The sequence below is a fragment of the Balaenoptera ricei genome, chromosome 16 (assembly GCF_028023285.1).
Source record: "Balaenoptera ricei isolate mBalRic1 chromosome 16, mBalRic1.hap2, whole genome shotgun sequence".
In the NCBI taxonomy this organism is placed as follows: domain Eukaryota; kingdom Metazoa; phylum Chordata; class Mammalia; order Artiodactyla; family Balaenopteridae; genus Balaenoptera; species Balaenoptera ricei.
The window spans coordinates 113,300,365-113,316,506 of NC_082654.1; the positions used below are offsets into that span (position 1 = coordinate 113,300,365).

At 38.3% G+C, this 16,142-nt stretch overlaps 1 protein-coding gene across 1 annotated transcript in view; it reads left to right on the forward strand.

Moving 5' to 3' along the window:
- RYR2 (ryanodine receptor 2) overlaps positions 1-16,142 on the forward strand; it is a 772,975-nt gene that overhangs the window by 705,493 nt on the left and 51,340 nt on the right. The window contains exons 86-89 of the mRNA XM_059899659.1: positions 6,285-6,365; positions 7,555-7,643; positions 9,042-9,170; positions 15,547-15,651. Of these exons, the coding sequence (XP_059755642.1) occupies positions 6,285-6,365; positions 7,555-7,643; positions 9,042-9,170; positions 15,547-15,651 (404 nt within the window). The remainder of the gene's footprint in view (positions 1-6,284; positions 6,366-7,554; positions 7,644-9,041; positions 9,171-15,546; positions 15,652-16,142) is intronic.

A 16,142-nucleotide genomic window follows, 5' to 3' on the forward strand; every position in this document is an offset into this window, starting at 1 on the left:
AAGCAAATGTGTTTAGATGTGTCACGTGTTTAGTGTTGTCCTCTCTGTGTATTTTTTAGTCCTATGTGTTTTCTTTTAACATAGAGTGAAGTTCAAAACCAAAAACCTATATAAATCTTTGAAATTTCATTCCATCCTTGGATTTTTAATTTGTTTTCCCTCAGTACCATTTAACCTCATTAGTAATTCATGATGAGCTTGAAAGTGCAATTTTCCTTCTTTCAAACGGCTTCTTGGAATATAGTCGCAGATACTGCATTTTATTTTTGATCATTTTGCAGGGATCCTTGACTTCGTAAGCAAGATGAAATTGCGAAGCTGATCTGATTCCTCAGAAATTGTTTGATTTTCTAAAATGTTGTATAAAGCATTAATACAAGTTAAGCTTCTCAAATTTCCACCTGTAACTGATAATGTGTTGCATTGAGGTTCTTGCCGATATATTTATAGTGACCTCATGAAGTTTACGTGAAGTTGAAGAAAAAAGGATTCCTTTTAATTAATTAATGAAAGGGATAATTAAAGCAATCTTTAAATATTGGCTACCCTAATTTTTCGTTAGTGTTTTTAGTGCTTAATTATTTATTGGCTTTCTCCTGCCCCAGATTTTCAAAGTACTTTCCCAGGTGTAATCCAGTGCTAACATCTGGGTTCTGACTATATTACTCTGCAGTTCCTGTGGGTAAACTTTCTCTTCAAGAAAAAGCCTGTAGTTCATGGCACTAAATAGATTTTTTTTTTAACATCCTTGCAGTTTTTAAACTTTGAAGCAGTCATTTAAATTTGAGTGGCTATTACGTGCTAGACACTGTCCTAGGCACTGGTGGTCTACAGGAGTCCAGTATTGTGTAGACAGACTTGTAAGCAAGCAACTTCAGAACAGTGCCCTCTGTGTAAGAGAGAACTGAGTTGATACTTAGCTGCCAGGGATGGGGAAGTATCACCATAGACATAACACGTAGCCTGAAGTAGAAGTTTATCTGGTAGATAAGGAAGGCAAAGAAGGGCATTCCAGTGGAAGGGATCAACATCAGCCTATGCAAAGTTTAAGGTACAAAACATATCAGAGGACGGTAACCAACCTGGTGTGGTTGAAGAGAAATGAACCCCCTAGAAGATGGAAAGATAGTTTGTGAGGGGCGCCGAAGGACCTTCTTTGCTCTTCCCAGGAATTTGTACTTTCTTTCTGAGACCCTGGAGAGCCATTAAATAAGTAACACTTAAGTGATACATTATGTTTTGTGTGATGATCCACCTGGAATTAAATTCCTACGTTCGCTGTTCGAAATGCTTCCAGTAGAACCTACTAACACTAAAAGACACAGATCTCTCCTTTCTCAGTAATGCTAGTGTATTAAATAGACATGGGGTTCTCCAAAGAGAGTGGTCACCACCATTTCCTTCACGGCAGCTGGGGAACTCTGCTTAACGATAGATTGCAGGGAATTCTTCAGAGTATGCTTTCCGTAATTACTGTTACAGGAGTCAGTCTGTTGATCAGGAAGAGTGTTATAATTGGATTGCCTGTAGCTGTTGTTGTTGTCAGCAACAGGGTGTAAGATGGGTGTCCCATGTGAAGGCACAGAGATCAGTTAGGATGCTGGTGGATGGAATGGGTGTTGGACATTAAGGATTTCAGTTAGAGTAATGACAGCTGAAAGGCACTAAGAGAAGGCTACAAGAAGATGCAAACTATTGAATATTAGATATAGGATGGATAAACAACAAGGTCCTACTGTAGAGCACAGGGAACTATATTCAATACCCTGTGATAAACCATAATAGAAAAGAATGTATATATATATATATATATATATATATATATATATATATATATATATATATATATATATAAAACTGAGTCTCTTTGCTGTACAACAGAAATTAATACAACATTGTAAATCACCTATACTTCAGTAAAAAAAAAGAAAGAAAAAAAAGAGACGGCTATAAGAGAAACAATCTGCAAATCATGTTTGAAAGCAAAAGATTTCTTCCCCCACAGCTAACCTATAACTTTAATTCTGTTTTCCATCGGTCACACCTAACTTTTTTCACACACAGTGGTTATTGGTATTATCTAGGAATGCATTTTATACACTGGTGTCAGGTTGTTACCTTAGATTAAATACATGTACTTAATGGAATTATGAATGATTTATCGTATCCACAACCCACCGGTATTCTATATTTTAGAAATCTAAAGGTTTTTTTTTAATGACTTCATGCCATTAAAACTTCACATTTATTCCTATTGTGCTTTGAATATTTCAAAGCAGTTGTACTTGTTTGGACCAATTTGATTCTCCCAACAGCCCTATGAATTCAGGAAGTCAGGAGACTGTTAATTTCCATATCAAAATGATGAAACAAAGACTCAGAAAGGTGTGAATTGACTTTTCTAAAGCCACGTGTCTAGAATATGGTTTTCCTTGGGTTCTAAAATTCATAAAAACAAGTTAGGAGTTCACAATTTAAATCATGTACAGTAAGTGTAATGATTGTTAGTCAGAGATTGATTACTGATGTGAGCTCTATGAAGTGTAGAAACTATGGCACACTGGATGGATTCGGAAGGACCATACAATATCGAAATTACCTGTTTATTGCCTGACTGTGACCGTCCTGAGGTTAGGGATTGTGTCCATTGGTCTTTTTTGTCCCTAGCACCTCACAAGCCCAGCATATAGGAGACTGTGAATGTTTGCTGAAGTTTACTGAATTCAAGTCCTTTACCTGTTAATAGCTGTAGGACAGTAGTAAAGTTACTTAATTCCTCAGTTGTTTACCAAACCACAAGATGGGATCGTTATCACCTCATTTGTAAGATTTTTGTAAACCTGAAATGAAATGATGAGAAAATATATCTAGCACAATGCCTAGCACACCGTAGTCACTAACTAAATGTTAATCGTAAATCCATATCAAATTTTTTATTCTTCGTTAGTTGAGTTGTAATATTATTCAAGCAGCCATATTTAGACCATTTAAGCAATGATATGAAAACTACCCACATGGAATCAAATACCTGACTTTTCACTATTTAAAAATATTTTTAACCTTTATCCTTCAGTGTTTTCACATACAAAATAAATATTTAAGTCCTCTAAAGATTAGTAAGTAATCAGAATTATTTCCTCCATGGCAATGGGGGGCTCTTGAGAGCTGTTTAACAATAGATTACAGGGAATTATTTGATGCAGCCAGTGTCATGTTTCATGCTACTCACCGTTTTATCTCTGCATCATTAGACGTGCTGACCCTACAACGATGGGGAGCTTAGTCTTCTGGAGTCTATTGATGCTAATTCAATTGTTTATATATATAGTAGTCTTTTTATTTATTTCATTTATTTTAGAACAGTTATTGATAATTAATTATTAACAGTTAAATCAAGCTTTGTCTGGAGATAAGTCTGCAGACTTTGAGCTATATCCATGGATATTCTAAGTAAAAATTCTAAGTAAAAACAACTGTGTTTATTGAACTTAAACACTTGTGTACTTTTCTTTTAGTTGGATAAACCGATTGTGAGTAGAAAAGCCTTTAAAAGTGTGTTAACTTTATTAGATCTCTAAATGAGGAATTACTTTTTATTGGTAGCTTGAAAAAATAAGGTCTACCTAATATTATTTCCAGGTGAAAACGTATATTTTTGAAAATATTTGGTCCATTAAAATTAAGGTGGCTTTTTGAAAATATAAACACATTTAATACCTATGTTCACATAACTATATTTATCACGTAGGCATGTTGTTCCCATCTTTATTTAGTGTCATTACCACTGCTACTAATAATATTAACCTCTCCACAATTGATAAAAAACGGTCATATAGATTGTGCAGAGCCAGTGAGGTAGACAGTGTACGCTTTCCATTCATTTTATAGGTGAGGAAACTGAGGCACAGAGAACAAACTCGTCATCACAACAGTACTGAAATAACCCTCCCTTTATTACAGTGTTAGAAATTATAAGCCCCTTATCATTAAAAATAAAACCAAAGGAATGCCCTTCACACTATCTACATTTGGCCATCATGCAGCTATTGCAAATAATATTTTTAAAATATAAGAGCACTTTCAACTCCATTTTGTTATTTATTATTAACCTTAGTTTCCATCTTACAATGGAATTTCTTTTGCATACATCACAAAATAGACTGTTGCTCGTGTACCTTCTGCAGACATAAAGCCATCATCCATCTCTGTTCCTGCACTGCCTATGTGCAGCATGGGCAATGGCAGCATTTTAATCAATACTAACGTGTTCATTAAGCAATAGCACCTTAGTCGATATGATTAACCTGGTGTCAATTGATGGTAAATGAAGGCTTGACCTGCCCCCGCCCCCGCCTTTCCCTCTTGTTCTGCTGTGTGCAGCGTGTCCTATGTAAGTGAAGTTACTCGTATGTGTTTCGGTATACAGTCCGGAAAATACTGTGCATGCCAACAGCAAAAAAACCCTTATGTTATAAATCAATGTGCATCGTGCAGAGCATTTTCAGGCACACTGGTAGACTACATGTTAACTTATTTCTGTGTTAACTTTTCTGAATACTTTCTACCAAGGGTTACTTACTCCACATTGAATATGTGAACATTGAAAGCATGTCCGTGGTTTTATTGATTCAATTTTCTGAAAAACGAAAAAACCAAAACAAAGCATCTTAGATGGGTTCACAAGGAAAGAGTCAATAAGTCTGTGTAACTAACTCATAATAGTTTGATTTAAATAGCATTCGAAAGTATCTTCATGAAATGATACTAAGTGTAATCAATGAAGAGTTTAGTTTATTAGCCTAGACTGTTCCCTTTTTTCCTATCCTGTCATGAACGTGAACATGGAGGAATGGGCTTATCAGCCATGTATTGAGATTCAAAACAATGTGCATTTAACACATTAAACTTGCCACATCGCATTTGTAGACGTGGTGATCTTAATTTGGTCACCAAATATAATATCTTGCAGGCTAAGAGGGAAACCAGTACAGTGATTTTATGTACTTTTTTTAATGTTTATATTAGTTTTCAAAATGGTTTTGCTTCCTAACCCTCCCATTATATGAAGCCTCTCACTTTGAAAGTCACAGACTGCAGACTGGTAAGTCCATCAACTCTCTGTCATTATGATCATTCATAATTTTAGTTCCAGTACACACATGATCATTGCATAGTTTTCTTTCTTAGCCCAAAGTATTTCCAGTCTGAAAAGTTATTATTTTTTTAAATACATGAGTATATTCATTCACTTGCCAAACAACATTTCTTTTTTTTTTTTTGGTCATTTTGCTTTCTAAACAAATTGAGATTCCAGAGCATACACTCATAATGTTGACAGTGTTTTTTTCACGGACACTCTATGCTTTTAAAATCAGCTTTCATTTGTGTGGTGCCTGTTTTTTGTTCGTTTCCTTCTTTGTGTTTTTGCTTTCAAAGTAACTTGTGATCAAGATACATTTAAATTGAAATATAGGTGAAAGATCGGAACCCTTTTCTGAGGCTTCATCCTTGCCCCACATGTATAGTTAGTGTTGAAATGATGCAGAGCACCTCCTATGGCACTGAGATGTCCTCCTTCTCACATTTCTTTGTTAGATTTAGCTCTCCTAGCAGGAGCCAGCGAAGTTTATCTTTTGGTTTAGTATTTAGAATTACTTCTGCTTGTCAGTTCTTCCTCCTCTGGAAGGAATGCTCCAACCAACGAGCCCTCTATTTAGACAAGCTCATGAGAGAGTTAAGTGAAATGAGTTAAAAAACATTTTCCAGTCATCCAGAGTTTTCACAAAAATCCTTTAATATTTGAATAAAAGAAACTCTTGGTCCTGTTTTATATATGTACTGAATACTTCTGCATTGAATCATTTGGTCAGACTCTGGGAACAAAGCAGATTTAACTTACACATTTGTAAGAGATGCAGAGATCATTCCTACACAAATCTTACCAAAAAGAAAAAAAAAGAAAGATAGAAAGAAAGAAAAAAAAAAGTTTGTCTCTAATCTCTTCAGGTTGTTTCTAAAATGTTGCCAAACCCATGCTGCTACTTTTAACAGAGAGATATCTGAGTTTTTAAGATTCAAGTGTTCTTTTCTTACCAAGAAAACGTGCATCTATCTGTCAAGCGCATGATCTTACGAGCTTCAGATAGAAAAGTTGCTATGATTTGTGACTGTTTTGGGTTCAGAACGATGCTAGATCAACATGCAAGTTTGATGGAGGTGGGGATAGAAAGGGAGGGCGAGGCTAAGGTGGTTGATAACATTGGGTCCCTCTGGACTTCCTGCAGGAGAAAAGGTTCTGCAGGATGACGAATTCACCTGTGACCTCTTCCGCTTCTTGCAACTGCTTTGTGAGGGACACAACTCAGGTTTGTGAGACCCCAGACCATCGATGGTACCCAGGAATAAGCATTTTGAAGCAATAATAGGAGTCTGTTAGTTCCAATTATGCTGCTTCCCTTGGGTCAAGAAACAGTTCTTGAACATTACCTGCTACGTAGGCGCTGGGAAATTTTCTATATTGCATTGCCTCTTTCAAAGTCCTTTGCTAGCCCTTTCACTTAATTCTTTTTTTTTTTTTAATTAATTAATTAATTTATTTATTTATTTATTTTTGGCTGCATTGGGTCTTCGTTGCTGCTCACGGGCTTTCTCTGGTTGCTGCGAGGGCTTTCTCTAGTTGCGGCGAGCGGGGGCTACTCTTTATTGCGGTGCACAGGCATCTCATTGTGGTGGCTTCTCTTGTTGCAGAACATGGGCTCTAGGGTGTGCGGGCTTCAGTAGTTGTGGCTCGCGGGCTCTAGCGCACAGGCTCAGTAGTTCTGGCACACGGACTTAGTTGCTCCGCGGCACGTGGGGTCTTCCTGGACCAGGGCTCGAACCCATGTCCCCTGCACTGGCAGGCGGATTCTTAACCACTGAGCCACCAGGGAAGTCCCTCACTTAATTCTTATTAGTTGTTCTCATGCTAGAGAAGACAGCTGATAGGTGAAGAAAGATGTAGATTAGATAGATAGCTATAGAGACATGCATAGCTCTGTTTCTTTTTTTACAATTTATCTTACTGGGGGAATCTACTTCATTGTGTAACTTTGCATGATGTATTTACATTCATTGTTTATATATCTGGTTCTCCATCAAGCTTGTGTATCCGTGAAGGCAGGAACTTGATCTTGATTTTTGCTTCCCCAGCACTTAACACAGTACTAAGGAATAAGGGATTATGGAATAAGTCATTTAATTACTCTGTCCTACAGGATGGAAGTCATTTTCAGTCATTCACATGCCCAGAGCCCTAGAGCTAGGAATCAAGAAACAGGTGTTAGCAACCTCTTAGGCGAAATTTGAATATTGATATTCTGTAAAGCACCTAGATTTGTTTTTGAGGTACTCACTTTTTATGGAAAATATAAATTATTCAATATTAAAACTATCAGATATAACAGTATATGTAGCCATGGTGATTTTGCTGGAGACATCATTTGCTTTTGGAGTTATTCAAAGAACTCATTTTAAATTTTTGGATGCGCTTTAATAACATCTTTTGATCTTACGTAGATTTTCAAAATTATCTGAGAACTCAGACTGGCAATAATACGACTGTCAACATAATCATCTCTACTGTAGACTACCTACTGAGAGTTCAGGTACGTTGCTTTACGTTAGTAACAATTTAAGGGCTTGGTTAGTTGGCAAGATATGGTGGAGTTGTGAAACTGACATGTTGAAATGTGTTTTGATTTATGAGGTCAGAATTTGTAGAGATATTTTGTCTTTGATCACAGTCTTTCCCCAAGTCTTAGGTTGAAACTGCCACTATCGTCTTTGCCTCTGATCCTGGCTCTTACTTTGCTTATTTTCGTTCTATAAGTGGGAATATTTTTTTCCTACAGTTTTTAGCTTGATGGCATTTTAAATTCCTTTTCAATTTGTAAAGCATGAACATGCTCTGTTCCTTCTTCTACGGTTGATAGATAAATAGGAGACTAATATTTGAAACATTACTAAAAATGGGAAAGAAAGGCTTTCAAACTACCTACCATACACTTAAATTTAATAGCCTGAGGTTAGTTCTTTTCAGCTCTCGAAATATTTGCATTAATTTAAAAATTCAGCTTAACACTTCATCACTTAAAAGTATCTTTGATAGTGTAGTAATGTTTTACACGTTACTAGAACCGAATCTGAAGGTGTAGGCCTCTTCAGTAATAAGATTTTATATAACTTTTATTTCCCTCACTTTATTTATAAGGAAGTCAGGTATAGTACTTTTAAAAACTGCAGATTCAAACTCCCTTAATCTTTGCATATGTAAAAGCACAACACTCTTACTTAAAGCTTAATGAGAAAAAAGTCCATTTTTGAAGCAAATATATCAAGAAGCATTGCTGAAAATATATTTGTGATTTTCAAAATCATGTCTCAAAACCTAAATGGTAGCCCAAATTGTATTATTCATTTAGGCAACTAAAGTTCCTTCAAAATATAAGTTATTGTTGAAAATATCCTGTTTGGAAAGATTGATCTTAGTTAGATGTTTGTTTACAGTTGTCAGTATTTATAAGGAGCCCAACTAGTTTCTTCAGGGGCAGTTACACAAGCCAGGAACATCCTGGAATTCTCATCAAAGAAACGTTATTGGCTTTGTTGGAGAAAAAGGAGACCAAATGTCTGGAACCCCAAAATATTGTTCTGTGATTTGTCTAACTTCTGTGCTCACATAGTAAACATCTAACTGCTCTCTGGATAAACATGCATTAATGTTATGAATCCTTATGTTTGTGAAGTTCAAGGTCATCAGAGACAAAGTCATTTTAAAAGCTAAGTTTTCTACTTCCAATCTTCTCTCCAGTTGTTATTTATATCTAGGGAGGATGTCGCCATATTTTATGTTTAGGAAAATCATTGAGAATAGTATTTACCTCGCAGATATTTTTGTTTGCTTCCAATCTGTTATTTAAAATGATTTCCTATTACTGAGTCCAGAACTGGACAGGTCTTTGGTAGCTTCAGATTGTGCCTTAATCCTATCATCTCTCTTCCAGGAATCAATCAGTGACTTCTATTGGTATTACTCTGGGAAAGATGTCATTGATGAACAAGGACAAAGGAATTTCTCCAAAGCGATTCAAGTAGCAAAACAAGTCTTTAACACGCTTACAGAGTATATTCAGGTAAACCTTTAAACATTTCTGTTATTTGAAGAAGGAAAGAAAGAGAGAAAAGAGAGTCAACTGGTTAGCATTGAATTCCTTGGAAAAATGCAGTATGCCTAAAGTATTTTCCTGCTCTCATCCACGTTCTTACTGACCCCTTCCATAGAGTCTTAGCCAATTGGCCATTTAAAATACTCACTTGAGATGTGAATTTATATGGAATGAACCTGCTTTACCACTTGGCAGGTTGGGATATCATGAGCTCCTTCAAGGCATGAACCATGATGTTGACTGTGTCATACTTCCAGGGTCTGGTGTATATATTAAGCACTCAATAAATATTAAGGAAGGAGGGGAGAGAAGAAGTGAAGGAGAGAGGGCAGAGTTGTAAACCACTTTTTATAGGATTCCAGTGAAAATAAGGCAGAAGTTTCATAGAAACTTTATGAAAAAGAAAAGAGCATTTAAAAACTTCATTTTAATACATGTATGTGTGTATTGTTGACTGAAAAAAAAAAATGCCCAACCTAGGAGTTGAGAATTATGTTTTACTTAGAGGACTTACTGAGGACTTAAGTCCGGGATGCAGCCTCTCAGATAGCTTTCAGGGGCTGCTCTGAAGAGGTAAGGGAGGCTATATAGGATATATAGAGTTTTTTGGCAAAAACAAGAAAACAAACAACAACAAAAAAAACCAGGGTGTCCGAACGTCAAAAGATTACTATTAATTAAAGAAAATCAAACATCTTAAGTTAATGAATTTAGTGCTTTTCTGTGTATGGGAAGATGCAAGAATCTGGGCTCATTGAAATCATTCCTGATGTGAACCTTAACTACCTAGGGCCAGTATCCTGCTTTTCTCCATCCTGAATCCCCTCAGGGTGCACAGTCAGGGGGCAGCTGCAGTAGCTGATGTCTTGATGGCGGCAACATCCTTTGTTTACTGAAACGGCAGGCAACATTCTTTGTCCACAGTATATATACACACATATATGTGTGTGTGTATATATAAAATTATATAACATGATAATGTATAATATGGGTAAAATTCCAAATTCCATGAATAATATACCATTTTTTTTCCTTGATTTGCTTTATATTCTTCTTGGGGTAGACTTCTAGTCTTAACCTGCAGATTCTTAAAAGATTTTATAAATTTCTGCCTTTTTCGGAAAGCAAGACATTGCCATTTTCTAGAAGACTAGTCAGTCATCTTTCCTTTCTATCTTCTGTCTCCATGACCAGTATTACTCTGACTCAGTCACTGTGACTGAAGTGTCATGTGCAAGGATAAAATAGGAGGAAGAAATGTACAGTTTGCTTTGTTAGACTAAACATAATCTTGTGGGGGAAAGAGTTAAGTAAAAATAACAGATTGTATCCCCAGAGTCTAGCATACTTACAGGTGTTTGTAGAATGACTGAGTGAGTGAACTGTTCATGGCCAAGTGAAGCCGCCAAAGCAGAGTGGTGCAGAGGAAAGATGGCAGAATGGCCATTCCTCACCTCCTCCAGGCTCACTCTCTCCTCTGTATTCGTACCTTGGAAGGATCTCACTTTCTCTCTTGTCTCCATGGGCAGGGCAGAGGATCCTTATTTCAGTATTTAAAAATGGAAAAGCCATACTTGATAATGCTAATAACTTTTTCTTTAATTCAAATACAAGCAAAGTTTTAAATCCAGTTCAGTTCACTCATGTTCCTTTTTCCTCATCTTCCTTGGCTTCCGTTATTACCTTAATATACTCATCGGTGTCTAGAAAGAGAGCAATACAACGTTTGATGTGAACTGTCCTGATTAAGTAATAAGATTGATTGATGAAATTAGCAAGCCAGTGAATTTTATAGAAACAGGAAAATGGCTTCTATATAACAAATAAAACGTAAATTCCTTTCAGCCAAGAGTAGACATTTCTTGGTTCCTAAAGTAAGTGAGAGTCCTAAATTTATATAAAACTAGAAGCATCCATTGACCTTTCACTGTGTGCAAAATCATTTATTCTAACTTGTTTATATAACACAGAACATTCTAAATGAACTGTCAAGGAATAATAGGTAAAGTAGCAAGGCTCATTATGACCTGTTCATTTTTTAACTTCTCAATACTCCTTGTTTATTTGACATTTTTATATAATTTAATCAACTCTCAAATAAATATATACACACACACACACACACACACACACACACACACTTTTTTTTTTTTTGGCCACACTGCACAGCTTGTGGGATCTTGGTTCCCAGACCAGGGATCGAACCCCGGCCCTCAGCAGTGAAAGTGCCGAGTCCTAACCACTGGACCACCAGGGAATTCCCTAAAAATATATTTTAATAAAAATTTATTTTGGAATAATTTTAGATATACAGAAAAATTGCAAAGGCAGTACAGAGAGTTTCCATATATGATTCACCCAGCTTTCCCAGCTTTTGGCATTTTAAGTAACCATGATACATTTGTCAAAACTAAGAAATTAACATCAGCACCATTCTATAACCTAAATTACAGACTTTATTCCGATTTTACCAGTTTTTTCATTAATGTCCTTGTTCTGTTCCAGGAGCCAACCCAGGGCACCCCATTGCCTTTAGTGAAACGTATTTTGAAGATATTTGCCTTAGCATCATGTTTATTGATTATTGTTGACACTGTGAATAAAAGCTTATCATTCGCTTCATGCTTACTTTGGGCTGGCTTTTAGTTGACAGCACTGCATGTTGCTTTTGGACTCCAATTTTTGCTAACTGTAGATAATTATGCAAGGGGGGGATATCCAAAACCATCAAAATAAACATAATCTTCTGTAAGATTTCAACTCCAGTTTTCATAAGAGGGGAAGAAGAACCGCCTGAGAAGGAGGACATTATATTGTCCAAGTGCCTGGAGTTAAGACCACAGGGTGAGTCGTGAGAAGAGAGAAAGCTGTATTTGTCGCTCCACGAGAAGGTCAACCTGAAAGTAACTGCCTTCTGGCAGTTAGCCAGGGTGTCTGTCTGTTTTTTAATTTATTTTATGGAAGTATAATTGACGTACAATGTTGTGTTAATTTCTGCTGTACAACACAGTGATTCAGTTATACGTGTATACACATTCTTTTTCAGATTCTTTTCCATTATGGTTTAGCACAGGTTATTGAATATAGGTCCCTGTGCTAGACAGTAGGACCTTGGTGTCTATCCATTCTCTGTGTAATAGTAGCAAGGGTTTTATATGTTACAGGCACTGAATAGATCAGGAGAAATAGGCCTGCGAGGTGGCAGGTAAGACAGATGCTCCGTTCAGGTAGTGAACGGTTCTCAGAAGTCGATGGTCTGAGGCTGAGCAAGTCCTGGAAAGTACCTTCTGTGTGTTTCAGGTTTACAAGGAAAAGTAGGAACTTGGGCCTCTGGTTTGCAGCTCTGTCGCCTAAGGTTTGCAAAACAACTCTTGGTCACCTAGGGGTTTCAGAAGATCTTAGTCCTTTCTAATATAATATTTTAACATTTGGTTAAAACCTTAAATACCACAGGAAGAAAGTGTTTGTTTCTTCAGGAAAAATCAAGTTTATTTTCTTCGAAATGGCCTTCTAGTGTCCACCTAATGCCCTCCTGCACTTTTCCACCCTCCCCAGTGTTAGCACACGGGGCACATTGCCGAGGCTGGACCACAGTGGAATCCTGAAGATACGTTGCTTTGACCCAGAGTTATTTTAACAGCCAGACAGGACTAAGGTACACTGTAAAATCAGTTTGGCCTGGTACGTTGAATGGGCTCCGTGTACTAACCTCGAAGTTAAGAGAGCTGACCCCTCCCCACTGTCTCTTCAGCCTTGCTCTGTGGCCCGCTTCTTTGTCCCTCTTTGAATGGATCTTGTGCACTGACCACTCTCAGATAAATAAAATTCCTTCAGTCACTTTGTCACCAGGATTGTCTCACTGCAGTCATCGTGTGGTGGCGCCATCACTTAGCTCTTATCCAATTTAAAAATCCCCCTCACCCTTGGGCCTGATTTTGCGCCGGAAAGGCCTTGGGGTAGAGGGCAAGACGTAGGATCTGGGCTTCTCCACCGTCTCTCCACAGGGTCGTCCGCTCTTCCTCCTTCCCCTCCTGCCGGTCTCAGGCTTCCTCCGGGTTGGAATTGTGCGCAGGAGGAAGGATTAGGGAGGGGAGGTCTCCCTCCGGCACGTGGAGTTCAGGGCCACACGGTGGAGCCTGCCCTCTGGGGTGGCGTGTTGTATTCTTTCTCTAATGAGGGGGCTTGGCCCTCTTACTGCTTCCAGTGCCTGGAAATAACCTCTTTTCCCACCCAGCTTCGAATTGTTCCACAGACTCTGTGCATCTGGGGGTCCCCGTCCACCTTGGAATCACATTAGCCTTTCGGACAGTTTTGTCGGCAAGATTTCCAAGTCCTGCTGGGCAAGACAGCTCCCTCCCGAGTACCCAACTTAAGGAATCTTCTGTTGTCACTTTCCGTCCTCACAGTCCGTACTGCGGGACCGTGTGCTACCCAAGCTCAGGATGCAGGAGCCGAGCGCTCCTGAAGGCCCTCTTGACCCCTGCTCTCTCCGTGGTGTAAAGGGAAGCGGGCAGCCCTCTCCTCTCCTGCGGCAGCAGCGGTGGAGGCTGGGAGGCCCGGCCCCTGCAGAGCTCTTTGCAAAGTCTTTCCCTTTTCGGCTCCAGCGCCTTGGTACCTTTGAGGTAGAAAGATCTACTTAGTTTCCTTTCGCAGGTACTGAATCTAGCACCTTGCTTTTGGAATACTGAGATACTTGGCACTTACTGTGTTTGTTACTGAACTAAACTTAGGTCTGCCCACCCTCGCGCAGTAAAGTCAATCTACTGACACCCGGTGGTGGTGAAGGGAAGTGCAGTGTTTATTGCAGGGCGCCAAGCAAGGGGTCCAGGGAGCCTAGTGCTTAAAAGGCCCGAACTCCCTGAAGGCTTTCGGGGGAAGGTGTATAAAGACAGGGGGAGGGACAGGGCTTGTGGGGTGTGTGATCAGCTCGTGGACATTCTTCTGACTGGTTGGTGGTGAGGTAATTGGAAGTCAGCATCATTGACCTTCTGATTCCAGCCAGTCTGGGGTCTGCGTGCTTGTGGGCAGCCTGCAGTTCACTTCTTCCACCTGGTGGGCGTTTCAGTATCTGCCAAACAGCTCAAAGGACATGGCTCAGAATATTATCTATAGACCTTGAGAAGAAACTAAAGGTCCGTGACTTGGTTTAATGGCTAAAGTATTATTTTGTCTTGCTTGACTGTTTTCCTTTCTTTCTGCATTTGTTCACTGCTTTGATTAAATGTATTCTTTGACTAAAGGTTTTCTACAGAGAAAAGGAAGGCAGAGGACATGGGTGGGCGTCTATTCTGGGAAGGCCTCATAGGGTCCCACTCGGTTACATCTTTTATCCTCAGCTGTAGGGCCTCAAGTGTAGCTTGATACAGGACAGAGTTCCATGTCGACATCTTTTCAGTATCTTCAGTGCAGTCCTGTCTTCCAGTCACTTGTCTCCAGACTGAAATCTGTAACATTTTAATGTGCTCTCCAACTTAAACCTATTCTGAGCCATTTGTCTAATGAGTGAATGAGTTGGAAGTTAAGAACTGTGTTGTATATATACTTTTTCTTTTGAAATATAATCCCTATTATTTCTTTTCCTGGTTGATGCGGGTGTGTTTTCAAAACTTAGCGATTGTAGAATTTCTCCTTGGGAAGTAAGAATAGAAGTTGTCTCCATCCAAACAGTCTCTGCTACAACACTCACTCCAGTGTCACATAAAGATCACTTCTGAAATGAAAGCTAAGAGAGCAGAGTTAGGTTCTAATTGTCTTGGATTCTGGGTTCATAAAGTTAATGACTAAGTATTAATCTTTAAAAATCTCAATGGTTGTATGATTGGTAACCAGGATACGGTTGTACAATGAAGCACTGAAGAGGATATTTTGTCCTCTCTATGAGTGCTTTATCCAGGTTACTATTTAACAATAAGAAGTAAGTACCTCTCATATAAAGCATAATCTCAAATTCTTTCCACACAGGTAGTCACTTCTGATGATCTGACTTAGCTAAAATAACTTAGCTAAGATCTCCTCTAAATAGAAGAAACCAAAGTCAGACAAAAATGAAATAATTCACCATTTTTTCCCCAGTGTTTTAGTATTCATACAGAAACAGAACATGAAAATCCTTGAGAAACTGTTTTGGGGATTTAAACATTTCAAGGAAGAATATGTTTATCTCCTAAGAGTGCTGTACCATTACCATCACTGTATATCTTTTGTTTTGGGTTCCTGTCTTTTCAGATAACATGCTGGTGATAAGATATGTCAACACTAAGTTAACTTTGTCCCTATTATTGTAAAGTTTATGTTGGCAATTAAATTATCAGGAATGATTGTTGTTTGTCTGTTTCTGCCCCAGGGTCCTTGCACTGGCAACCAGCAGAGTTTGGCTCACAGCAGGCTCTGGGATGCGGTGGTGGGTTTTCTTCATGTATTTGCCCACATGCAGATGAAGCTGTCTCAGGTGAAGTCACTGTCTTGCACCATCCTAAATGACACACTGGAGACCGTGATCCCTGGCAAATTAAACATGCTCTCCTTTGTCTGAATATTATCTTCCTTAGATGACTTCTTTATACATCTTTTACTCTACATTCAAAAAAAACCAACCTTTTTTTTTAAATAAAAGAACTTTATGCAAGCTGAGAATAGGTGGAAGCCATTATTCAATTTTGAAAACAAAAGGTATTGAGGAATTGACTATAATGGAGAAATAAAAGATAGTCTCCAAACACTGTACATTTTACAGTCCTTTGTAGACCTACTTCTCTCGCTGATTACTCACTGGAATTTTCCTCCGCCCTACAGATAATTGGAAGAGGATTTGTAATCTGTTCCAAATCCCTCATTAAGGGGAGACAATTTTCTTATAGGGTCATAAACAAGCAGCTGTTCTCAGAAGATGACACTCACCCATTAACAGGACATTTTACTTTGTGAAAGTCAAAGAGAAAA